General features: G+C 40.6%; 1 protein-coding gene and 1 long non-coding RNA gene across 4 annotated transcripts; one reads left to right on the top strand and one right to left on the bottom strand.

The window, feature by feature from the left end:
- Positions 1-243: 243 nt before the first annotated feature.
- Positions 244-18891, bottom strand: LOC122879200. 2 transcript variants are annotated; one of them, XR_006378651.1, is made up of 5 exons: positions 16794-18891; positions 3714-3844; positions 3266-3587; positions 2869-3176; positions 244-2773 (listed from the first exon to the last, which is right to left on the bottom strand). It is a non-coding gene; the product is annotated as an uncharacterized LOC122879200 (long non-coding RNA). The 2 variants fall into 2 exon arrangements; XR_006378652.1 differs by having other exon boundaries at positions 244-2728.
- smco4 (single-pass membrane protein with coiled-coil domains 4) lies at positions 16407-26064 on the top strand. Of its 2 annotated transcripts, none has more exons than XM_044203045.1 (2): positions 16407-16588; positions 25013-26064. In XM_044203045.1, the coding sequence occupies exon 2, from the start codon at positions 25062-25064 to the stop codon at positions 25239-25241; it is 180 nt and encodes a 59-aa protein (XP_044058980.1). In that variant the 5' UTR covers positions 16407-16588; positions 25013-25061; the 3' UTR covers positions 25242-26064. The 2 variants fall into 2 exon arrangements, with proteins under 2 accessions (XP_044058980.1, XP_044058982.1); XM_044203047.1 differs by lacking the exon at positions 16407-16588 and adding an exon at positions 20593-23030.
- The last annotated feature ends 246 nt before the right edge of the window (positions 26065-26310 follow it).

Below are 26310 nucleotides of genomic sequence, written 5' to 3'. Positions count from 1 at the left end.
ATTGCTCCTGAGGGCACAATTGTGCCTTCGGTGTGTGTGTGAATGATTAGTTACTTTGATGTTCATCTGTGTGTGAATGAGATATGTAGTTAAAGTGCTTTGAATAGTCAGAAAGGTGCTATATAAGTACAATCCATTTAATTTCATCAACTAATCATTGCAGCTGTAATATTTATGTGCCAAAAGTGGCTCATATTGTGCCAAAGGTAGGAGATTGTAAGATGCCACTCTCCATATGCTCTCTCCACACTTCATATGAGGTGTGGATAGGCAGTCCATGACCAGACAAGGGTGTCCCTGTCCCCAAGGCTTCTGATGTATCTGACTGACCCTAACATGGGCAGCTCATCAGAAGCCTCCATGATTGCCTCCATGGCCTTTTCTGGTGACTCAGCAGATTGGATCTGAATGGAATTAAACACAAAAGATACATATGTACTTAACAAGGCTGACATTTATTTTAAGTTACTACAAATTGAAGCATGTGAGTAAAGTACTTTTTAGTGAAAATTTGCCATCTCAGTGCTAAAAAGTGTTACTTTTACTTAGATTTCTTTTTTTTTTTTTGGTCTTTTTTTTTTGCATTTTAGGCAATTATATAACTGGTGATACTGGAGTTACAGAGCATAAGAAAAAGAAATCCGAGAAACACAAAGAGGGAACAAAGTAAATAAAATTAGGCAGGCATTTTGAGGAGGTAGAAGAAGGAGGACCCAAATCTATCATTAAACCTTGAAATCACGTGTCTCTAATTGACACAGCACAGTGCCTGAGTAGGTATAAAAGGTTCATTCAGCATCACCTGGGTCTTTAACTCACAGTCTATGCCACCAATAGCCCATCATGATCATGTTAAGCTACCCAGAGAAATGGGAAAATTGTAAGTGATATACTGATGTTTAAAGATGCCCTATTTCCACTGACATGATAGTTTACATGGGGATAAAATTCAAAATATTAATAAAAATTCTGTTTTTGAGATACAAATTCTGAAATTTACCATACTACATCTACCATGACATCAAAATGTTGCCTTTTTTCATGAACATTGGAGATTTATTTAGTGAGAATTTGCAGTAGCTGTTTACAGTAAAACATTTTGATGCACTGTGGACTAAATTTTTGATAATTAAAAAATCTGGCCGTGTCGTTTTGCGGAGGACCGTCGGAAAATGCAGTGTGGCAAGTTTAGTTTTAGATTTTTTGGAGGAAACTGCAAGCTCAAAGCATCTGAACATGTCTGCTCAACTGGGCCTACATTTTGGTGAAAGTTGCAAAGTGGTAGCACGTACAACTGATGTGTTACGAATTTTCAAAGTTTTAAACTTTAAACGGTTGCTGTAGTGCCACCATCAGGACATTTAGCCCACAATGCCAGGTGAGGATGTTTGGCATAGGACAGACACGTGCAAAGTTTTCTTTATTTTCATGCATGGGAAGGCAGGTTTCCTTCTAGGAAGAAGAAGTTGAATTAGAAGAAGAACAAGAAGAAGAAGAACAATGGCAATTCCAAGAGGGAATTGAGCTGACCATGTATTGTGTGTTGTATACCTCAGCCATCTTTCTTCAAAGATATGACCTTGATTTTTAACTCTCAAGGTCATTTTTTCCATTGCATATATTTCATTTACAAGATCCTTCCATTTGGAGTTAATAAAGTTATAATTTTTAATCAGTTCCTTGTAGTTTTTTAATTATTGCTACCCTTATTACTAGGAACAAGTGAGAATCTCTCTTTTTACACTCTTCTGGTATTTTCCCAAGTAGTAGGATTAGTGGGTTTTTATTCAGAGAAATACCAAAAATATGTGATAGTTCTCTAATAGAATTTTCCCAGAAGCCACTTATTGCGTTATATGACCAAAATATGACTGTACTTCAGATTTCAAGTCAAATTGTCGTAGAGCACGATCTAAGGACCCAAATGCAGAACACAAGGAAGTGGTAACTTGGATAGTAGTAGCAACAGTCTTTATTATAAAACCGCAAAGCAATCGCAGGTGGATAAGCGCTCTTCCAGAGCAGGCGAGTCTGGTGTAGTCCAGTGTGGCCAGTGATAACGTAGTAGATATGGTCCGTGAGGATATGGCTAGTCTCAGGGGACGGCGACGCTGAGTGTAGGTGCTGGGCTCGGCTCGTGTAGCGTGGCTGGCAAGACAGGAGAGCAGCTTAGCCGAGATCAGGGAGTATACGGTGGCTGGGATCACCGGCAGGGAATAGCTCTGCAGCAGACAGACAAGGGTTACAAGACCGACACAATACCGGATACCAACAACTTAACTGGTCGAGGTAGGAGCCGTGACAAAGGTACTGCACTGGTGTACGGAGACGATCTGGCGCTGGTAGTATGGTAGAGCCTGGTAGATATACTGTGGAGACTGATTGGATGATGGACGTCAGGTGTGCCGGTGATCAGCAGCAGGATGTCGGACCAGGGAGCCAGACCAGTATTCACACACAGCGATGAACAGAGTATAGACAAGGAACACAGGGAAAGGAGAGCACACTAGAGCACACAAGGGTCAGGAGGGAGATGTGGCTAACTATGACACAAATGAAGTAAAGGTTGTCTGTGAAACTTCGAAGGTACTTACTTTGAGGAGCTTTTCCTTGAATCAGTAGTTCACTATTTCAGTGATGTCGGGTTCTGGAGCAGGTAGGCCAGATACCTGGTTGTAGAGCCTCCTTGAGAAAAACTGAGGCTCCACACCTCCATGAGCTAGGCACACTGCAATCATACAGCCCACCAGCCGTTACTTTCCAGGATAAAGAGCTAACACACAGATGAACAAAAGCATGAGATTACATTTGATGTTATATTCAATCAGATACAATGTTACTAGTTACTGTTCGTTATTACAAACTCACCTTGTCAATTGCAGGACAAAACTTTATTCCAGTCAGGTCCTTCGAAAATGTCAGAGGTATGAATGTCCCTCATAAGGAGCCTTAAAAACTCCCTTGTGGGTCCTCCCTCATCTGCCGCCCCCTCACCGGTGCCTTCTGCATCCTGAAATACAATGTCTAACTTTGACTCTGGGTCAAATCTTCTCAGTCCAAAAGCTCGAAGCGCACCTTCCAGAATGCTGTCCCTCATGACATTTATCTGGTTGGCAGGAGAGGTGACGTTCAGCACTTTACTAGATAGAAGGGAAAGCAGCTCCTGGAGGTCAGCTCTAAAAACAATGAATGCGGATTCGATGTTTTTCTTATTTCCACAGTGCTAAGAACATGTCTCAGCAGTAAATGTAAAGAGCCTACTTACTTGTTATCCTCAAGAATGTAGTTGAATGGAGGAGAGGAGGGAGGAGAAGGTGTGACACGGTAGGTGGTGTGGGTGGAGGGTCAACTGTAGGAGATGCCTTCACACAGTGTGTATACCAGTCTATGTTAATTTTGTTTATAGATAATACAGGTTTCTCTGGCCCCACCCTGTCTCCTTAGAATCATAATGTTATCATAGTCATATCAAGCAGAATGACATGCCTCTGCACGTCCACCTTACAGAGATTGTATCTTTTCCAAAAAGCAGGGGAAATTCCCTTGTTAAGGCGTCTTGAAAGTCAGACTGTGGCTGGTGCTGCCATCTATAAAGTAAATATGTAAAAATGTGTACATATGTAATAAATGTAAATGTACTGCAACTTTTATCCACTACAATATTTATTTACTTATGCTTCCAGAGGCATCAATATAATAATGCAAATACTTACTTCTTTCATTTATATAACAATGGACCCCTGGATTGAGATAAATGACCCTGAGGGTCACAGAGGGTCTTCGTTTCTTCGTGCGTCTGTGAGGCCCAGTCTGATGTGAGCTTTCATTGCGGAAAGCCTGAAACCTTTAAGAAACAAGACATACAAATGAAGCAGGAACATCAACAAGGTTGAGGTCTGGTGACTGTGGAGGGGAAAACATTCAAGTTAGCACAGCAGTTTGACTGTGGCTTTACCTCCAGTCACCAGGCATCTCAACCCCATTGAAGACTTTTGTTCAAAATGACATTTCAAAATGAACACCATATAGTGACATATCAACACACACTCTGTAATGCACTTTAAGATTTCAGGTGTTGTGGACCCTCACATTCTGCTGAAACATACATACCAAATATTGAGTCTTTTTTTGAGTAACAAACTTTGGTGACGTATATTACTAAAAATAGATGCAATCATGTTTGAAAAATATATATTCAGAAATTGAAAAATATACATTTATACAAAAATGCAGGAGGGTTACCCTAACCCTGTCCTGTCTGGGTTTTTTGTCCTGCTTGAACCAATACAGGGATCATGACCAGTGGTGGATTGTAACTAAGTACATTTACTCAGGTACTGTACTTAACTACAAATTCAAGGTATTTGCATTTTACTTGAGTATTTCCATTTTATGCAACTTTATACTTCTACTCAACTCCATGTCGGAGGGAAATAATGTACTCTTTACTCCACTACATTTGTCTGACAGCTCTAGTTACTAGTTACTTTTCAGAGTACACATTTTTATACCCTTCTTGTCCAGTGAAAACAATGCATCTCTAAATTTGTTGTTTTTGAATTTGAATGTTTATGACAAACTGAAGTATTGAGTGTTTCTTTATAGGTTGAGAAAATGATCCTACTTCTTAAGCTAAATGAACTAATTAAAAACCCTCTTGGATTGGCTGGGAAATGCATTGTCACAAAGCTGAAAACAGTTCACTTTTTAGAGATATGTTTCTCACAGGACAGCGGCACTACAAACATAATGTATCTACATGTGATCCTGTGGAATATGCTTCATTGCTGTAGATTAAACAACAATATACATAGTTAAAATTGGTCTAGCTCAATCTTAAACTACTACAGCAGTAAAAGCCAGCATACACACCAGTAATTAATCCAGAAACATCATATATAATCGTAAAACACTGGCAGGGACCATTTTTCGGCACAGTGACTACTTTTACTTCTCTTACTTGAAGTAGGCTAGCTGATAGTAAGGTTTTGAATGCCGGACTTTTACTTGTAGTGGAGTATTTTCAGTGTGGTATTGGTACTTTTTCTTATGAAACTTTTTAGTTGTACCAGAGTTAGCTATAAACTAAGTTCATTTACATCTGTAGTCCCCCCATGTCTATCTGTAACATATTTTGGATCTGATATGGTATTGTATTTGATTTAATTAGACTATGATCTTGTAAAATGGCATCTAATTGTGTATTAGAATCTCCTATTTGGTTTTTAATTAGAGTGTAATTTGGTATAATAGTGTAAGTAAAGTATATTTTGGGTCTAATAAGGCATTATGCAGTTTCTAATTACAGCATAATTTAGGTGTATGTATACTGTGTTTGTTTACTGTCTAATTGTCTAATGAAGAACATATTTATAGTTTCGGTTTGATGCAAAGTATGGCTTATTACGTCTTATTAGTATATCGTAAAATAAAGTGCAACCAAGATGTCTTTCTGAGCTTTATTCTTACACCTGCATGTGGGCATATCACCATCCAAGGTCCGTGTATCATCCAATCATTCCATTATTCCATTCAGTCTGGCAATAGAAAAACTGAAGAACCGGTCAGAATTTCGTTTTTTGTTTTTTGTAGTCTTTAATAAAGGAAAATGACACTGTGTTTTTTGTTTTCGTCCCCAAGCCTTCACCCCCTGGTACTCCGCTGGAGAACCAGAGAGAGGGAGGGGCCAAGTGCCTGTTCCTTAACGGGATCGTAATATCGAGTAGGCCAACATGCTCTATAACCTTATGTATGAAAGGAATGTATTACATTGCAGTCCCAAAAAATATGATAATCATTGTGTAGCCGAATCGTGCTACCGTGAGTTCCCTTGGCCCTGAGATACACGCTGAGACGTTTTCAGTTTATTCTTTCTTTATTTCTTTTTGTCCACACAATCTTTCCCTCTGTATCCGCCGTTCCTCCGACCGCCTCTGCTTCTTCCTCTCTTGTGTCCAGCATGCTACTGTATTTAAGGAGAGAATAATTAGTTAACCGGGTTCAGCTGTGCCAATTATCTCTCCTTGATGCTGCTCACCTGAGCAACTCCCCAACCTCTCTCTGCAGCTGACAGCTACCCATACCCACCTCCACACATTGGCATTCACAAAACCACATTATTTCCAGCAAGTTGAGTCCTCTGAAAAATGTTTTTTCTGAGCTGGTGTAATAAAAAAGCATATCAAATCCTTCAAGCAGAATTCTCTCCACTTGATAGAGGTGGTTGTTTGCCACTGGATTGTGCATACCAGGTGTCAAATAAACTCCAGCTTTTTCAGAATGCTGCAGCCAGAGTACTCCTATTTTAACTTCACTTCAGTGGCTCCCAGTAAAACAAAGATTGATTTTAAAATACTTCTTATTGTTGTTCAATTAAATTCAATTTTATTTATATAGCGCCAATTCATAACAGAAGTTATCTCATTGCACTTTTCCTATAGAGCAGGTCTAGACCGTACTCTTTCTAATATTAATTACAGAGACCCAACAAATCCCATGTTAAATCTATGGATGGCTTAGCTCCTTCCTACATGCTCACTGAATACACACAGGACAGATCCATTAGATCAACAATTAAACGTCTCACTATACCTAGAATGAATTCTATATCACATGAACTAAGGTCTGCTACAACAGTGTCAGACTAAAAACATATCTATTTTCACAAGCTTTTGGTTAGGTTTAAAGTGTGTGGTTAACGAGTGTTCAGAATTACAATGGTTAAAGGAGCAGCAAATTGTGTAGGTGCAATCAATTAAATTTGGCTATCAAAATTATCAAAGATCATCATAAATAATAACTTTATTTAATAAAGTCTTCGGGGCCCCCACCCTTAAACCAGGGAAAATTATAGCTAATTAATTGATTCAGTCTCATAAAATACACAAAGCTATCTATTTGGAATGAAATTAATAACTATAACCAAAATTACCATCGATAGCTAGTAGGTTGAAGGATTTGGAGTTCCACATAGAGGAGGTTGGCAAATTATTCACTCTTGGTCATCATTAAAGAAATCAGCATAATTAAATAAAAAGATAATAAAAGCAAAAACACACAATATGAAGTCTAATTATATGGTGTGTGTGTGTGAGAGAGAGAGAGAGAGAGAGAGAGAGAAGGAACCAAGGTTATTATTTTTAACGAAAACTAATAAAATAATTAAAACTAAATTTAAAAAAACATTTTCCTTAACTTTCCTTTACAAAAAAAGATAACTAACTGAAACTGTATTGTGTGTTTACAAAACTAACTAAAACAAACTAAAATTAGAGAGATTATGTTTTCATCTTTGTCAATTTATTTCATACTACACATGCCTAGTATTTCAGGTGGATTTGAAATCTATCTTCCAATTTTTTAGCTGTGCTAGTTTTACGCCAGCTGTTGGCATATCACAGTCCGTGATGTGTTGCCAATCTGTCCACGCCATTGCTGGCATCATGGCGGTGGCAAAAGTCGGGAAAAGGACCAGAGTCCCATTTGGGATTACTTGAACTGTGTCACAGATAAAAGCAAGAGCCTTGTAGTGGTGGAAGGTGATAAAATATGTGAAACATTTCTCAAGAGGAAAAATCCCATGAATGTTAAATGGTAAAATGGACTGTACTTCTATAGCGCCTTTCTAGTCTTTCCGACTACTCAAAGCGCTTCACACTACATATCACATTCACCCAATTCACACACATTCATACATTGAAAAAAATGTTTTAAACTAAACTAAACTAAACTAGCAAACCCACTTTAAAAACTAATTAAAACGAAACTGAAATTGAAAATAAAAAGTCAAAACGAAATGAAAATAAAAACTAATGAAAACTATAATAAACTTGGTTTGTCAAAAGGCCAAACTGAAGTGTATGTGTGGACTGTTTAGGATCACGGTGCATGGAAAACAGAAAAGAGGATAGTTAGTTTGCATGCAAGACCCTGTGTCTGTGTGAAACATCACTAACATCAACTTAGCATGTACATTGACACAGTTAACACAGTCCTGTGCTTAGCCGTGTACTCTGCTATGCTATGTTATCCCCAGTTATTATGTTACCGGTCCATGAAAAGAGTTTGCCTTGGTGTGCTGCTTCGTTAGCTGGCAGTCAGTCTGTTGTAGACAAGCCAAGCTGGAAAGAACTGTGGAAAAGTCCTTGCTGTGCAGTATTCCGACTGTAGAGATCGGAGGAAGCCGGTCACTCCGTTCTTTGTTCTCATTACAGTTATCTCAGTGCTAACTTCCTTAGTTGCTTGTTAAACTTAGCTGGCAGACATTGTGTAGTAGCAGTTGGTGCTAATTAAACTTTGTTGCAAACTCTTACGCAGGCCCTTGCATCGCTGCTATAAGAGTTTGGTTCTGCTGTGTGTCTGCTCCAAGCAGATTACACAATGGTGGCAGCTGTTGCTGAGAAGCAGTGCTGTAGATGAAGCACAATGGCCGCTGACCCTTTTATTGACCTGGTGGAATCAGAAGTCATAAGTCAGACTGACCAGTGATAGCCATATGCTGGGTGCATGGGGGGAGTTCCACCTAGGTGTGAATACCTGGAGGATTGTGGGAGACTGAGTTGAATGGCTCTCCTTTTTTACAGAACAAAAGAGCATGCGGTCTCCTAATAAATGTTCAGTTAAAGTCACACAAATTAACTAATTCATCTGTGGAGTCCCAGTGGTCCCAACACAGGTAAAACTTATTATTATTATTATTATTATTATCTTATTTTAGAATCAGTATTATCATTGTTATTCCCATTTTCATAATATTGATAATTGATAATACCCTCTTATCTTATTCCTTTTTTACTGCAATACCTTCTTATCTTATAGGTTGTAATTTTTTCTTGCTTACTTTTATTTTGAAGCACATTGAGTCTATGCCTGTCTTATGAAATGTCCTATATAAATAGACTTGACTTTACTAGATCTCGGTTATCTGGAAAAAGTCAGGTGATGAGTTGGAAGTGGGAAACGAGAGTGAGAGAAAGACTAGGGGAGAGATAGGGAGAGAAAGAGTGATCAAGATTATTCACCATGAAACAGGAGTTTGTTATAACTTGAGTGTACATTGTCCACTCTGCCCCAAATTTCATATGTTTGATAAGAGTTCTGGCCTGAAGACATCTAAGTGCCAGTTGCAAGTGATATTCATTGCTCCACCTACTAACAACAGGAAGTAAGCCTTCCATGACAATTATCATTTCACATTAAAATTTCAGGGTGTGGTCCACACTTACTGGAACATGACTTATAATTAGTGGGTGTTCTCTAGCGCCACATAGCGGACACAGGAAGTGACAATTAACTCCTTTGTGCAGTGTCCAGAACACGTGAAAATTCAGAGCCGTTTCGACAGACCTCCAACTGCGACGCCGCGGCTGTGGCACCCCCTAACGTGCTGTCATGTGGGATGGCCAGTTCATCGCTGCTTGCAGCTTTAATTCTTCTTAGTCTCCCGTATATTTTTTGGATCACTACTACTTACACATTTTTGCATATAAGACACATCATTCTAATTTTCATTTATAAAGTATGTGTTTTTCATGCACACTATTACTTTTCTTTTTGATATTGGTTACAGTCATTGAGAACTGTATGTTTTACTGTAATCAAAGAGTACGGTCTAGACCTGCTCTAAAGGAAATGTGCAATGAGATAACTTCTGTTATGAATTGGCGCTATATAAATAAAATTTAATTGAATTGAAAATTTAATTGAATCATTTTTAAATCCGCCGTGTATGGGAGTGCGCATAATATTCATTATAATCTCAAGTACTATACATGCTAAAGTCATCACACTTAGTACACAGGTGCCCCATAGAGATGTGCTGAACATCATCATCTGAAATCATGCATTCAACAGCATCACCATGTGGTTGGTTAAGCATTGTGTGTTTTGGACACTAACTCATTAACCGTAAGGCGTAGCAATACAATATTTTCACAGTGTTCCTTGGATGATGCCGATTTTACTGATATAGGCCATGCCCATTTGCGCCTATGAAATTTTTCCGCTATTTAGGATTTTGTCCAAATCAGTTTTTCCGCTACTCCTCCTACATGTTTTGAGCAATTGGCATCAAAATTTTCACATAATATATCTTGACCATTCTGGAAAAAAAGTACTATTTTGGACTTTGAATATTCCATATGGTTTTGAAGTTATACTTTTTTAAACCTGTATCTTTAAGTTCAATTTTACATAAACGCTGATAAGTCAAATTTGGCATAAGCTATTGTAACTAAAGTTGTTGCATATAATCCATGTTTGGATTCTAGGTCCGAGCTTCATTGAGCAGTCCTGGGATATCCTACCTTTAGGGGGTGTCACAAATGCGAAAAGTTTATATTTTATAATAGACGTAGACAATTCCCTCCATAGCCCAGATGGTAGCTATAGCATTTGTTACCCGGCCGTTGAAGAAAAACATTCAAGTCAAGTTTAGAAATAGCTGTAGTGGTGTGATATTGAAGCATCCCGGCACACTGGTGAACTTATAGACTGCTCCCAGGAGCTTCTCCCAGACCTCTAGCTAGGTAGCTCCTTTAAACTTCGCTACATTGTTGTTTTAGTCCTTTTTTGGGGGGGGGGGGCTTTATTGCTGAAACATCATTGAATGGTGTCTGATTGGATTTGATTTAAAGGGTTAAGCCAAAATTGTTAAAATCACTTGAATCATTAGATTTTGACTATGGCAACGGCTGCACATGCAGATGCTGCGGCCTGTAGCTCCAAGACTCCAGCAAGATGAAAGGAGGAGGACTCTGTGTTTATATCGTGTGTGAGTGTGTGTGAATGATTTACTTCCTTTGAACTGATGGCACTTGCCATTAGTGTATGAATGTGTGTGAATGAGGTGAATGCGATATGTAGTTGAAGCGCTTTGAGTAGTCGGAAAAGATTAGAAAGACGCTATATAAGTACAGTCCATTTTACCATTAACAGTCCATTTACATCGATGATGCTTGGTGCTCAAACGCAGGCAAAGTGGACGGACAATGTCTAACAAATGACAAACTTTTTATGTGAAGATGGAAACCATATTATCATCACTATCTCTATCTGCTGTATACATTCCATCAGATCCGTTATGTTCTATGTGTATAGCATGAAGAGACTACAAACTTTCATTTCATTATACAACCTTGTGTTGTAAAATGATAAATAAATGTTACCTTGTACCTTGAAAGTCTACAATGCCCAAATGTGTATGTCTTCATCAATCCAAACCCCTTTTTTTCCCCACTGCCTACTCAGCAAGGTTATTATAGTTAACTAAAACTAATCTAATTATTAAAACTAGGTGTGGAAAAAACATTTTAGTTAACTGAAATAAAATAAAACTAGACTTTAGGGAAAAAAAACCTAACTGAAACAATATTGTATACTAAAATGAAATATACAGGAAAATGTCTTCCAACACAACAAGCATGAGGAGGCATTTGTGCATACTGTCAATTGCCTTAATAAATTGTAATAATTATAATATTATTATATTATAATAAAACTAGACAATGAAACTAAACTGAAATGAGCAAACCCACTCTGGAAACTAACTCAAACTTCACGGCTTTTAGCCAACTATAGACCTATATCTAACCTTCCCTTTCTTTCTAAGATCCTTGAGAAAGCAGTCGCCAATCAGTTGTGTGACTTTCTAAATAACAATAGTTTTGGTGAGAATTTTCAGTCAGGATTTAGAGTGCATCATAGCACAGAGACAGTACTGGTAAAATTTCAAATGACCTTTTAATTGCATCAGACAAAGGACTGGTCTCTGTACTTGTCTTGTTAGATCTTAGTGCTGCGTTCGACACCATTGACCATCACATCCTATTACAGAGACTGGAACATTCAATTGGCATTAAAGGAACCGCACTAAGCTGGTTTGAATCCTATCTCTGAGATCAGTCTCAGTTTGTACATGTTAACGGTAAGTCCTCCGTGCACGCCAAAGTTATGCCCGCAAGGTCCTGTACTTGGAGTCAATGCTTCCCTCACACTTGACTGTTGTGTTGGTGGTAAGCAGGACGTGTTGTAGTTTGGACCAGCAGGGTTTCAGGGCGGTTGCTGGTGAAGCTCTCTGATGCAGACCTAGTCTCCTGATTGGATGTTGTGGTACGGTTTGTCACTTAGAATGGGTTGGCTGAACAGCTGAGGTAAGTTCACAGTAGAATGAGATCATTTTCTCATTCGTTGCATAAGATCACAATTTTGGGATGTCTGGCACAGAGGGAGGCCAAGATGGCTATTTCTGCAAGTTCAGACTTCTGGCCAATTTGAGAATCTGTTTACATCAACACATATAAAAAACATTCACAAATTTTCACACCTAAGCTTTTAAGAGTCCACGTGGGGAAGGATGTGTCACCCTTTTAGTTTGTTTTTTTCTAAGACGGGCATTTGTTTTGCCGAAGATGGGCACTAAACATATCAATCTTTTAGGATTATCTGACATATCCTCCCTTTGCTCACATGTAACGGGCCAGATAATGTGAGTTAGCCATTGGCACAGAGGTGTGGGAGCCACAACACGGCCGTCATTGTGGACCCACAGTCATTTACATATTTACATCCATGAGAAAGTCACAGTCCATGCTTCTACACATCAGTGCTGTGCTCTCCTGTATGAGTGTTACATCACTAGCAGAAGCAAGTTCATTAGCAGGTATGGAAGGACAGGGTACTTGGCATGCATTTAACAATTCACCAAACAATTAGCAATGTTTAACGAGTGTCCCTGAGGATGAAATGAATCCTCGGTTTGCCCAAAGTATACCAAAGTCATGCAAACATCCAAAAGGTAGGTGGTAACAGTTTTACTTTTTGCTAGGTGACAGTCTCTCATCAGTGCATATAACTCAGCTACTTGGGCGGAGCTTGAGGGTGGCAGGGCAGCACTTTCAATAATAGAAAAATTATCATCGAGGGCCAAGCGGAAGATCTCAGACGGACGGCCCAGGGGCTGGACAGAGGCGGAGCTGGGAACCTCGGGCGGATGACCTGGGGGCTGGACAGGAGCGGAGCGGGGAACCTCGGGTGGACAGCCTGGGGGTTGGACAGGGGCGGAGCTGCGAAACCTCTGGCGCACGGCCCAGGGGCTGGACCAAAAAACAGAACAACTCATGAGGTCCGTGATGAAGGCGAAACTAAGGCCGGACTAAAGACCGGTGATGAAGACCCAAACCATCTGGAGGTCTGGCAGAATGCCAGCGGCGCTGGCCGAAGGTCACTGGAGGCCGGCGGTGAAGGCAGAACGCTTCTGGAGGCTGACTGCATGGCCGGAGAACAAGTTTGGGGCCCGGCGACAGGGCAGCAGGACAGGAGGGTGCTGCGGCAGCTCAGGGGGATCAGCTGGTTGCGGCCCAACCTGAGCAGGAGATGGTTGCAGCCGAACCGGAGCAGGAAATGGCTGTGGCCGAACCGGAGCAGGAGATGGCTGCAGCCCAACCAGAGCAGGAGATGGTTGCAATCCAGCAGAGAGTTCAGGGGTGTGTTACGATCCAGCAGAGAGTTCAGGGGTGTGCTGCGATCCAACCGGGGCAGGAGGCGGTTGCGATCCAGTAGAGAGTTCAGGGGTGTGCTGCGATCCAACCGGGGCAGGAGGCGGTTGCGATCCAGCAGAGAGTTCAGGGGTGTGCTGCAATCCAGCAGAGGCAGGACTGTGGTGCTGCGGCACAACAGGGAGTCCAGGGAGCTGTTGTGGCCCAAAAGGGAGTCCAGGGAGCTATTTCAGCCCAACAGGGAGTCCAGGGGGCCGCCGCAGCGCAGGAACTGGAGATCGCCGTGGCGCCGGAACTTCTCTCACTCTCCCTCTCTCTCTAACCGGCAGTGGCGGATGGCCACCCGCCTTTGAGTCTGGTTCTGCTCAAGGTTTCTGCCTCTTAAAGGAAGTTTTTCCTTGCCACTGTCGCCAAGTGCTTGCTCATGGTGGGATTTGTTGGGTCTCTGTAAATATCATTATAAAGAGTACGGTCTAGACCTGCTCTATAAGAAAAGTGCAATGAGATAACTTCTGTTATGAATTGGTGCTATATAAATAAACCTGAATTGAATTTATCACTATAATTCATTGATCAATAATGAGAAATACCTCTTCTTTTTATTTTATTGCAAATAAGAATTACACTTACAGAATTTTATTTCTTATTTTAGCATATTATGTATTGGTATATATTTAATTTAAAGACATATTTTATGTTGTGGTTGGGTTCAGGGGTCCTGACCATAACAGTCATATATTTTTATTAAGCTAAAGCTTCTCCCTTTGTTCTACTATATTTTACACACTAATTTTCCACTGTCATGTCATGTGTAATTTTTAGGTTATGGCTTATTGTTTGAATGAACTTGAGTAATGAAAGTTATAACACATTTAGGACAAAACCTGAAAAATACTGCAGAGCTGATATACACTTCAGCACCAGTGATCCTTGAGATGCTTGGCTATAAGAGCAACCATGGGATCCATGAGAAACAATACCCACCATGGAAACGAAGGCTGGAGGCTAAAATCAAGGAGTCACAGAGAGAAGTGAGCCAACTGACAGAGGTCCAGAGAGGTGCAATGAAAAAACAAGTACCTAAGAGGTACAACCAGATGCCCATACCTGAAGCACTCGAAACTGGCAAACAAAGGCTCCAAGCCTTGGCCAGTCACCTAAAGAGGTAGACGAAAGATAATAAAGCCAGAAGAATAAACCGGCTGTTCGCAACTCAACCTGCGAAAGCGTAAGCTCTCCACAACATGGAAGTTCATGTCAGGCATCATGCGGCTAAGATAAGTGGGCACATGGATCAATACATGAGCAAAGCACAAAACGGCATCGGCAAAGAAACCAGAGGAGCCAAACACCAACTCCTAGTTGACAGAACAGTCGCCCAAGACTGCAGAACCCGACACACCAACCTGTGCACTGCCTGGATTGATTACAAGAAACCATACGACTCACACATGCCACACACATGGATTACTGAATGCTTGGAGATGTACAACATCAACAGGACTCTAAGAGACTTCATTGCAAACTCGAGGTTGTGGAAAACCACCCTTGAGGCCAATGGCAAGCCACTTGCACAAGTATCCATCAAATGTGGCATATACCAAGGAGATGCTCTGTCTCCACTGCTGTTCTGCATAGGTCTGAACCCCCTCAGCCAAATAATCAACAAGACTGGCTATGGATACTGACTCTGGAATGGGGCCACCATCAGTCACCTCTTCTACATGGATGACATCAAGCTATAATCCTACCAATGGCTAGAGCAGGCCGGACTGAAGGACAGCACAGAGGCACTCATCATGGCTGCACAGGAGCAGGCCCTGAGCACCAGAGTAATAGAGACCCAGATCTACCACACCAGACAAGACCAAAGGTGTAGGCTGTGCAAAGAGGCCCCAGAGACAATCCAGCACATAACTGCAGGGTGTAAGATGCTGGCAGGGAAAAGATACATGGAGCGCCATAACCAAGTAGCTGGCATAGTGTACAGGAACATCTGCACTGAGTATGGACTGGAAACCCCGAGGTCAAAGTGGGAAACACCTCCAAAGGTGGTAGAGAATGACCGAGCCAAGATCCTGTGGGACTTCCAGATTCAGACTGACAGAATGGTAATGGCGAACCAGCCTGACATTGTGGTGGTGGACAAACAGCAGAGGAAAGCCGTTGTGGTTGACGTGGCAATACCAAGTGATGGCAACATCAGGAAAAAGGAATATGAGAAACCAGAGAAATACCAAGGGCTCAGAGAAGAGCTGGAGAAGGCTTGGAAGGTGAAGGCGAGAGTGGTGCCCGTGGTCATCGGAGCACTCGGGGCAGTGACCCCCAAACTGGAGGAGTGGCTACAGCAGATCCCTGGAAGAACAACAGACATCTCAGTCCACAAAAGTGCAGTACTAGGAACAGCAAAGATACTGTGCAGAACCCTCAAGCTCCCAGGCCTCTGGTAGAGGACCCGAGCTCGACGGATGAGACCACCCGTGGAGTGTGAAGGACAAAGTTGTTTTTTTTTGTATGTGTATATATATATATGTGTGTGTGTGTGTATATGTATGTATGTATATATATATATATATATATATATATATACATATATACACATATATACATATATATACATATATACATATATATATATATCTATATATAGATATATATATATATATATATACATATATATATAGCAACATCTTTTAAATTCTTCTTAAAACAGTTTGTAAGTTCTTCACTTAATTTTGCTATTGTTGGTTTTAATTTGTTGCCATGTGACCTGGGTTTATAAAAGTGCCCTACAAACAAATATTATGATGATTATTATTATCATTACTATACAGTCAGACTGCACGTTCCTCGTGGCAACGCTTTCATTTAGCGTTTTATTTTGGAGGGTACGGCCGGACGTTTCCTTGTTTTCATGCTAGCAAATTTGACAGCGGCAAATCTACAAGCCTTTCTTTATGCCACGTCGAGCTCCGTGGGGAACAGGAGGTTTTTGACTTACTGTACTTTTTGCTGTAACAAACCTGACGTCTAGGACTCTGGCGGGCCAAAACAAGTTTCTCATCTTGGAACTGTTCACATCTCTGACTCTATCTGTAAGATACATCTCAATGCCAGACTTCTTGAATCATCAGCAGTATTTTGTCAGTGTTGTAACTTTAGCTCAAATTTCCAAAAGTTAGTACATGCTAACTAGCATTATGAGCCACCGGATACGCGATCATAATGTTGACCAACTTCCTCAACAGCATTATAACCCCAGAGAGAAACAGTGTGCAGCCATGTGGCTAACTGACTAACCTGTACGTCCAGTACGTGACCGTCTTTAGCTAGCTGCGGTTAACTCCTGTACTTAACGCATTCAGCCACTACCTTCTCTGTGTTGGTAATAGTGTCATGGCGTATAATGTTAGCTGTTGGACATGACTACTGCTGGGCCGCCGTAACTTAACTAGTTACTCTTCAGCAACATTTTGTAGCCCAGCAACTGAGCTTGGAAATTAAAGTTATATTTATCTTGTTTTTTACAGGAAAGGTTATTTTATTGCAAATGTGAAAGGCGCAGCTTAAAATACCATATTAGTGTTTTTACATGTTGGATCCTGTTAACTACAAATGTACTATTGTTAACCTTACAGAACATGGTGTGATGATTCAGATTGTTACATGTTTTTCCTGCCCTCTAAGCCGCTATTGGTTTCCATTCCTTCCCATAATTAACAGACACTTGAAACTTGCTTTACTAAGTTACTTAGTGAACAGTTCAGCAGATCTGCATTCATTGCAGTCTGCACATGGTTAAAGTTGTTATCAGTATTTAGTACTAGTGCAGTAAAGTGTTATTGTTATGTAGTAATATAAGCAAGGCAAGTTTATTTATATAGCACAATTCATACACATCTGCAATTCAAAGTGATTTACAAATGAGCAGATAAAATAACATAGTAAAATAAAAACAGTTAAAAGAACACATGTCAATAAAAGATTAAAAAGGAAGCGTGCTTTTGATCAGCTAAAAGAACATAGAAAGTAGAGTGTGTATTTGATCAGTTAACAAAAAGCATCTGAGAACAGTTGGGTTATAAGTCCAGATTTGAAGCTGGCTACAGTTGGAGCACCTTTAATACAATCAGTAAGTTGGTTCCAGAGCTGAGCAGCATAGCAGCTAAAAGCTGCTTCACCAAGTTTATTTCTGACAGCAGGTATTACCAACAGATTTCTCTCCAGTGATCTGAGAGGTCTTGCAGGTGTGTACTGCTGAAACATATCTGAGAGGTATTTTGGTCCTGCCCCATTAAGTGATTCATAAACAAGCAGCAGTGCTTTAAAGTCAGTTCTGTGACTTACCGGAACCCAGAGTAAGGACTTAAGTACCGGAGTAATGTGGTCAGTTCTTTTGGTTTTCACAAGAACTCGGATGCATTTTGTAGAAGCTGAAGCTTTTTAGGAAGGCCTGTGAAAAGACCATTGCAGTAGTCAACCCTGCTGGAAATAAAAGCATGAATCAGAGTTAATTTTGGCAGTTATTTTAGATTTAGTCTTAGTCTTTAGATAAAAATGCTTATTAGTTTTAGTCACATTTTAGTCATTTTTATCCTTCATAGTTTTAGTCTAGTTTTAGTCAACGACAACTCAAAACGTTTTAATCCAGTTATAGTCAATGAAAAGTCATAACATTTTAGTCAACTTTTAGTCAAAGTGTCTCTTTAAACTAATTTATTACCATTAAAATCACACTAGTGCTGAAATAATCGAGTCGATTAATATGCCTACCTGGCCTTAGAGCTAAGAAATCATACACAAATATCTTCCAAATAAATTGCTGTGTAATCTTAGAAACAACAGCAACACGTGATGTGCACTGACATACTGGGGAACAGGTCTGAAAAGCCAACACGGTTGTTCCCCAAATGTTTCACTCAAACAATAGGAGAATATATGATAAAGCATTTCACTTGTCCAACCAAAAAGTTTACTTGTCCCTGACAAGTTATAACGTTAATTGCCCTGCATGTTTCACTCACAAGCTTTGAAGCTAGCAAACTGACATTAGCTAACACATTAACCCAGCTAACATTAGCCTGGAAGCCAGGCTCATTCATTCATTTATTACCGCAAACTGAAAACTGGCTTCCAGCCAGGCTAAGCCAATATGGCTTGCTAGCAAATTTGCTACAAGTTGTCATAGCCAACACAAAGGAACACTTAATCCTTCAGTTTATCAGAAGAAGAAAAAAAAATCACCAAATTTGTAGATGGTTTTCACTGCACAAGAAGGGTATGAAAAATTGTAATCTAAAAAGTAAATAGTAACGGAAGCTGTCAGACAAATGTAGTGGAGTAAAGAATACATTATTTCCCTCTGAGATGTAGCAGAGTGGAAGTATAAAATGAAAATAATAAATAATAAAGTACAAATACTTCAAATTTGAACTTAAGTACAGTACCTGAGTAAATGTACTTAGTTACATTCCACCACTGCAAATAGCACACGAGTATTGTTTATATTTCTACTGATGATGATGATAGAGAAAAAAGACTGTCTTGCTTTGCATATTTCAGTATTATAAGTGCAAAGCATCTCTTTATGGATTTCATAGTGGATCTGGAGTTTGCATTTGCACCATTTTCTTTCAGTCTTCCTACACTCTTTTCAGGAGTTTAACAGTTGGATTTTGTTTCCCATGATGCTTTCTGTTTGTTGGTGACTGTCTTAACTTTTACTGGAGCAATGTCATCCATAATATTTACCATTTTTGAATTAGACTTATTCAGCAGATCAGATTCAGCAGTTAGAAGTCTGGATAGATTTAACAAGTCAGCACTGTATTAATAATTACAAACATTTAGTACTCTGTGTTTGCAGCTAGTGGGGGACATTTCAGGGGGTGCAACATGCAACAAATGTCCCCCCAGCCAGATTCAAAGTGGGGACATTGCGATCATGGTTGTGCTTGTGTGTGGCAGACTACTGTGAGGTGTGGCAAATCCTGTGTTATGAAGGTTAAATAAGTATTTGATAGTAAAAGTGGTCTAGTTCCTCTTTATATATTTATTGTCTATCAGTACTCTTTTGGAAGTACTTATTGGCTGATATGTTGATGCTGATAAACTAAAATTGTCCGATAATATCAGTCAAGCCCTAATGGTTTCATCAGATATAATATGCCAGAAAACTGCATTACCAACATAACAACCTTCACACTACGGCCCTGTTTACATCTGGCATTAACATGCGTCTTGGGTGATCCAATCACAACTGGACAGCTCTAAGTACGTCACTTCACACTTGGCATTAGAATGCGTCTCCACATGCGTCTCGAGTGACTACTTGTGATCAAATCTCACTTCCCCGCTCTATATGCAAACACGTACATCATTTCCAAGACTAAATGCATTGTTTTTAACCTGAATTTGATGAATTTACTGTTTATCAGACCACAAATGAGACAAGAATTAGTTAAGCAATAGACACCGCCGGAGCGAAGTGTTTATGGGTGCTGGGCCTCAATGATTACTGTACAAAAACACAACTTTATAACGCTATTCACTGATTTTGGTGAAACTCGATCAAAATATTTTGTTGTTTTTCCTTTGATGTCCTCCGGCTGCTCTTCCTCAACTCTGTGATTTAAGGAGTTTCCTTATGGACATATAGCATTACTTGTTGCTAAAGTAACCGCTAACTGCTGCTGCTCAAGTTAGCCTTGCAGCTAGCCGTCCTATTCGCTTTAGAGCTTAAATAAAGCTTTATTAGCTTTATTAAACTTCCCCCTCCCGGTGGTCCAAAGACCCTGTGCTAGCGGTGTAAACACCAACACTCCCCCGGTGCTCCGAGCTCCCAGTCAGGGCAGAGTCAGCTAGTGTTAATAGAACAGCTAGCTACACAGCTTCCCTCAGTCCACATGTCGAAGTGTCCTTGGGCAAGACATTGAACCCCAAATTGCTCCCGAGGGCTGTGCCTTGTGTGTGGGTGTGTGAATGATTAATTAGTTTCTTTGTACTGATGAGCATTTCTGCCATCAGTGTATGAATGTGTGTGAATGGGGTGAATGCGATATGTAGTGTGTGAAGCGCTTTTAGTGGTCAGAAGACTAGAAAGGCGCTATACAAGTACAGTCCATTTACCATTTAATATGATGCTGTTGGTGCATGAATGAGTAAGTAGTTGAGTAGACGGTCTTTCAGTGTGGCCCAGGACACATTTGCATACACACTGCTAAAAGAATGTGGCCATATGTGGCCCAGACCACCTCAGAATGTGGTCTGAGCGTTTGGATCTCAATGCGTCTTGGGTGCATTCACACCTGTACTTAGAGAGTCCACTTCGACATGTTAATGCCAGATGTAAGCAGGGCCTAAAAGACTCTACAAACTACAGCCAGCCTTAATCCCATTTATTGACACTCTCAGTCCTCTTTTCATTGTTCTCTCCTATGCAAGTTTGAAGCAGCTGCTATGAGGCCACTAGATGGTGGTTTAACATTCACACTACTAACCCTGCTGCCACGAGTAAAGTAAGCATCTCTCTCATTACTAGCACTTTTGTAGATCATTTAACATTGAGTTTTGCAGTCCATAAACTAGCTACCACTGCCTTAATTAGCTAGCAGTAAATGTTTTTCAGAGGATATGTGGCATTACATAGGGCTGGGTATCGGACCTCTGGGCGTTTTTGGTAACAACAAAAATGTGTCTCTGGTACAGCGAATCAAAAACTCATCGTACAGAAAACTGACATCAAATGTTAGGGCCAGTATGTATAAGGCTGCTCTTTGTGGTCTTAGGTGCAACAAAATTCTAAGAGTGACGTATATTTCCTCTTATACTTAAAATTAAGTGCCTAAGCATTCCTAAGTGTTTAGATTTGGTCTCAAATTATTTCAGAGAGCTGCAGAGGCCTCCTCAGTCTGTCATGACTGTCAGGACCTGCAGAGGCAGCAGCTTCACACTTGTATAATGCGAAATTGATCAAAGGTACAGGGTCTGTCCCAAAACAGTGTTTGTTCCTACTGTTCATATTAAAAGACATCTATATAAATCATTAAGTTCAATCATTATTGTATTGGCTGGGCTGTGAAAGTTAAGAATTCTGATGGGTTTGAAAGGCAATTGTAGCGTGACCTTGCTACCGTGGATTCCCTGGCTACAAGGCAGATGGCAAGACACAGCTTGCAGGCATTGTTTTATTATTTGACTGCTCACACACACAGTATTCCAAAAGCAAACTCCAGTCTGTCTTCACAGCGCCTCTGCTTGCCTGGCTTGCTGGATCTCGTCTTGTCAGGATCTCTTTCGGGATCCTGACTCGGGAGAAGACCTGAAACAGTGCCTGTGCCACGCTCTTCGCAGGAACCTGTGGCGCCTCTCGCATAGGCGTTGCCGGTCCCCCCTCCCCTCCCCGTCTACAGTGTCAGATAATCTCGCATCACCACTGAGCACAGCACGAATATCTCATGTCCCTGTCGGTCGTGAACTAACCCACACACTGCCCCACTAATCTGTTGAACCCCTGCCAAAATCAAGGGGTGCGTCAGGTGGGAGCTAACCGTGGCCTTTTATACTGTGTTTTTTTCCCCTGATATTGAATTTCCACCGACACTAGAGGGTATCTTTGAACATCACCCATGATGCTTTCACCAAAACTCCAGGCCAAACCAGGCTCTGGTGAATAATAGACTGCATACAGCCCGAATCCACTATTGCCTGGTGTATACCTCCTTGGATTCTTACCGGAACACACGGATGAGTACGGTCTAGACCTGCTCTATAGGAAAAGTCCAATGAGATAACTTCTGTTATGAATTGGCGCTATATAAATAAAATTTCATTGAATTGAACAATGTATGTCCCTCCTGGACCGGGGGAGGGTGCCGGCTCCCTCCAGCAGTATCAGCTTCTCGAGCAGCCTCCCCTTGCCGATGGACTCCCCCAGCTGCAGCTACCTTGTCGCCACATCTTTCAGCTGTTGTGCATAGACAAATGGGCGGTCAGCAGGACCCAGCCTCTTGTTCCAGACCCGGCAGCAGTAATCTTCAGCGGAGAAACCCATCTGATCCAGCACGGCCTTTTTTATATCGGGGAACCTTCCAAGAGGCGGCTGGCAAGCAAAGTGCCGCTGTCTGGGCGTACAACAAGGGAAGGAAGCATACCATCCATTCTGTCTCCAGCCAGCCACATGCTGCTGCCATTGCCTCGAATGTCTCGATAAACGACTGGGGATCAAACGCTGACATCTTGGGCAGGGCAATGTTGGGAAGGGAGGAAGGTGGGGAAGATTGTGCTACAGCCCCAACCGGGACAGCAGACTCCCCCAGCAGCTGAGTCTGCCTTTCTTCCTGCTCTTGAAGCACCTCCAGCTGCCGCCTAGTCACTGCCACTTGCTCCCGGTGCATCGCCACCATCTCTCCCAGCATCAGAGCCAGGACGGTTACCAGCTGTACCTGCTGCGACTCGGTGATCCTTCTCTTGTACACCAAGTCACGTTGGGCACCAGTTGTAGTGTGACCTTGCTACCGTGGATTCCCTGGCTACAAGGTAGACGCCAAGACACAGCTTGGCAATGTATTTTATTATTTGACCGCTCACATACTGGAAACACCAGTCTGTCTTCACAGTGCCTCTGCTTGCTGCGCTGGTCAAGACGTTTCTCTTTCTCCAGAAGTCATCATGCAAAGAACTCTCAGCCTCTCTGGCTGTTTTGCATGGCTCAGGTGTGTGTGTGTGTGTGTGTGTGTGGCTCTCAGGTGCAGCACGCTACTGAATATAAAGGGGAGAGCATAATTAGTCAACATGACACAACCGTGACAATTAGTTCTCCCTCTGTAGCTGAGCTAACCATGCCCACCTCCACAGCAATGAAAAACAAAAAATAGAATGGACAAATTAATATGATTCTAAATACATAAACTTGCCAGTCAACTTCTTATGGAAAGGTTTTATTTTTAGGTCGGCCACTGAGTTCTCTGTTGTGGAAAAATGGAAACAAACATGGAAATCGATTCATATACAAACATTTTATAGGACCTCCACAAATGAGTATTAATTGAAATGGCAACATATTATTCTTCAATTCATTTAAGATTTTATATACTATTATTATCAGTCAATGTAACTGTATGAGGAATGTCTTCTATAAGCTTTTTTTGCATGTTATATTGCAATATATTGAAGCATATGTAATGTGTGATGCAGCCATGACACATCACCTTTGGATGCCCACTATTGGCATAGTTGTAGTCCTTATTTTCCAACAGTGTGGAGTCACTGCAGTCAGCACTGAAGAATCCCACTGAGACAGTATAAAGAAGAAGTAACTTTGATCACAAAGATTGTAATTCCTACTTGTTGCTAAGATTTTGTGATTCATAGGTCAAAGTTTAGGACCATTCCTAAGACCATTTCTGACAAGTTTTATCCAGTACATACCAGCCCTGGTTAGATTCATCATTGTTTGATTTAAATAATAATTCATTTTATAAAAGTAAAGTGATTATATGGCTTCTCAAAAATGTTTGTCAAAAACTTTTATAATTGTCAAAGTATAAGGTATTGAAAAAAGGTCTCATTTTGGCATTAGTACTGAAACCTCTTCTTCTGATTGGCACTAATATTGAAAAAGTTCAAACAATGCCCAAGCCCAGTATTAGATACCATAAAAAGACTTGGGCACCCAGAGACCACCTCCAGGACTAAGACCTGTGCCTTGCTGAATAAAAAAGAGAAACCTTCACAAGTCCAAAACTATGAAACTGCACTGCTTACACAGACAACAGTTTTAATCAGCTTTAAGAGTGCTAGGTTTGTTCTTTAAAAGCATGAGAAAATCTATTTTTATTAATAAGGGTGTTTTTTTTTGTTTTGTTTTTTTTGCTTCAGCTGTCATGCTGGCAGAGGGAATTTGATACTAAATAGACCCTAACTTTGGACAATATCCACTTGATTTGTCTAACTCATACTGCTGAAGCCTCATATCAGCTTCAGATAAACTTTGGAATACATTTGTACACAGAAGGACTGTGGGTTTTGCTCCATCACTTACATTGGAATCATGTAATGAAGGATCTAATGTCCAGTATGAACAGGAGGAATAATTTCAGCAAGCAAAACCTGTTTTAATGTTCATATGGACACTTGTACTTTAATGCCGCATTAATATTCTCTTCACCATATAATCATTATAGTATGTCAATTTACTGAGCGCTTCTGCAACATTTTCTCTTTTAAATTTATGATCATTTTGGCATATTTTGGTTTGGCAACTTATATGTATATGCAACAGTTCAATTATCAGGAAAAGTCTCTCACTCTGACAGCTGCCCTGGGTTGTGAAATTCTTCTGAATCCGACTTGGAACACTCGTACAAACAAACCTGACAGAAAAAAGTACAAGAGGTTTAGGAGAAGAATCTGAAAATGTTTTTGCATGATGTCCAATGTCTATTTCCAGGAAACTAATGCTTAGCTGTCTACAACATGATTTGAAAGCTGACTCATCATAGTATGTTTCTGTCTGTCAGGTTCCTGTAAGCACAGCAAAGACGTAGAGTGAGCGGTCGTGGGGACATCATGAGGCAGCTCAAAGGCAAACCCAGGAAAGAAACATCCAAGGACAAGAAGGAGCGTAAGCAGGCCATGCAGGAAGCCCGACAGCAGGTGGCCACTATAGTACTGCCTACACTGGCCATAGTGGTGCTTCTCATCGTTGTCTTTGTCTATGTGGCCACTAGGCCTGGTGCTATCGAGTAGACTTTAGTTCTATTAAAAAGACATGAACTCCCAAGCTGACTGGGGTTTGACAAACTGAAAATGGCTATACCCAAAGGATTACCCCCACCATGTGACAACCATCCCTCTGTAGGCCAGTGACTGGCCTACCATTAGTCTTAATGAAAGCCGCCTCCAAAGTGTTTCTTTGCTTCAAGCAGGATTCAAGCTGCAGAAAGAAGAAATCAAACTGAGTGGAGAAACAGTTGCTCTTTGGTGCCTTCAGATGAATGAAGATGACATCCATTTAATCCAGTTAATTTTAGAGCAGCAGATGGATTCATTGCGATGTCTTACAAAATGATACAATATCATGCATACCAAAGGACTCGTGCACAGCTTGCCAAGTTTGACCAGAGGTGTTGTCTAAACAAGTGAATGGTCAAAAACTGTTTCCTATTGTGACTCAGTGCTGTTTTAAATTTTTAAATTCAATGCAACATGAGCCTGGTCTCAGACATGTATCTTTGGATAGCACTCACACCTATCTGTATGACTGATATGTATGAAAAGTGTTTTAGGGGAAAAGAAGGATTCAGTTTACTCCTGCCTTGTGTGAACTGCTGAATGCAACTCTAAAGTATCTTATTGAATGTAATTGTAGAATGTGTAATCTTAAGTCCATTATGTTCAAACACACCTGAATTCCTCCATCTTTAATGTAGATGTTACCTTGTTTGTGTCCATTAAGTTATTGACAACCATACCTTTGAGTCACTCATGACATCTGTGCAGATGTAATAAGGTGCCTTATCAGATTTGCAACTGTTTTATTTCAGTTCAATAAATGATTTTTTAAAAATAATTTTGAGTTTGGTTATTGTTTAAGAATCCTTGGGTTATGCATTTATCTGTATTTCTTCTTTATAGAGGAACCAGCCAAAAGTGTATTTCATTGCATATTGGTCATAAAAAGCTAATCGGGTAGTATCTGACTTCACTGAGCTTTAGTCTTGTTCTCATGGCCTACATTTTTATTGGTAAAAGACCATCCTGGTGAGAATTGGTGTCTGTGTTGCTTCAGTTTATTCAATTCTTTATATAGCGCCAG

Source organism: Siniperca chuatsi, linkage group LG7 (genome assembly GCF_020085105.1).
Source record: "Siniperca chuatsi isolate FFG_IHB_CAS linkage group LG7, ASM2008510v1, whole genome shotgun sequence".
Lineage (NCBI taxonomy): Eukaryota > Metazoa > Chordata > Actinopteri > Centrarchiformes > Sinipercidae > Siniperca > Siniperca chuatsi.
The sequence above is the reverse complement of the archived record's forward strand: the minus strand, read 5'-3'. Positions and strand labels throughout refer to the sequence as shown.

Excerpts from the sequence above, each read along its gene's own strand:
- smco4 (XM_044203045.1), top strand. The coding sequence starts at position 25,062 with ATGAGGCAGCTCAAAGGCAAACCCAGGAAAGAAACATCCAAGGACAAG.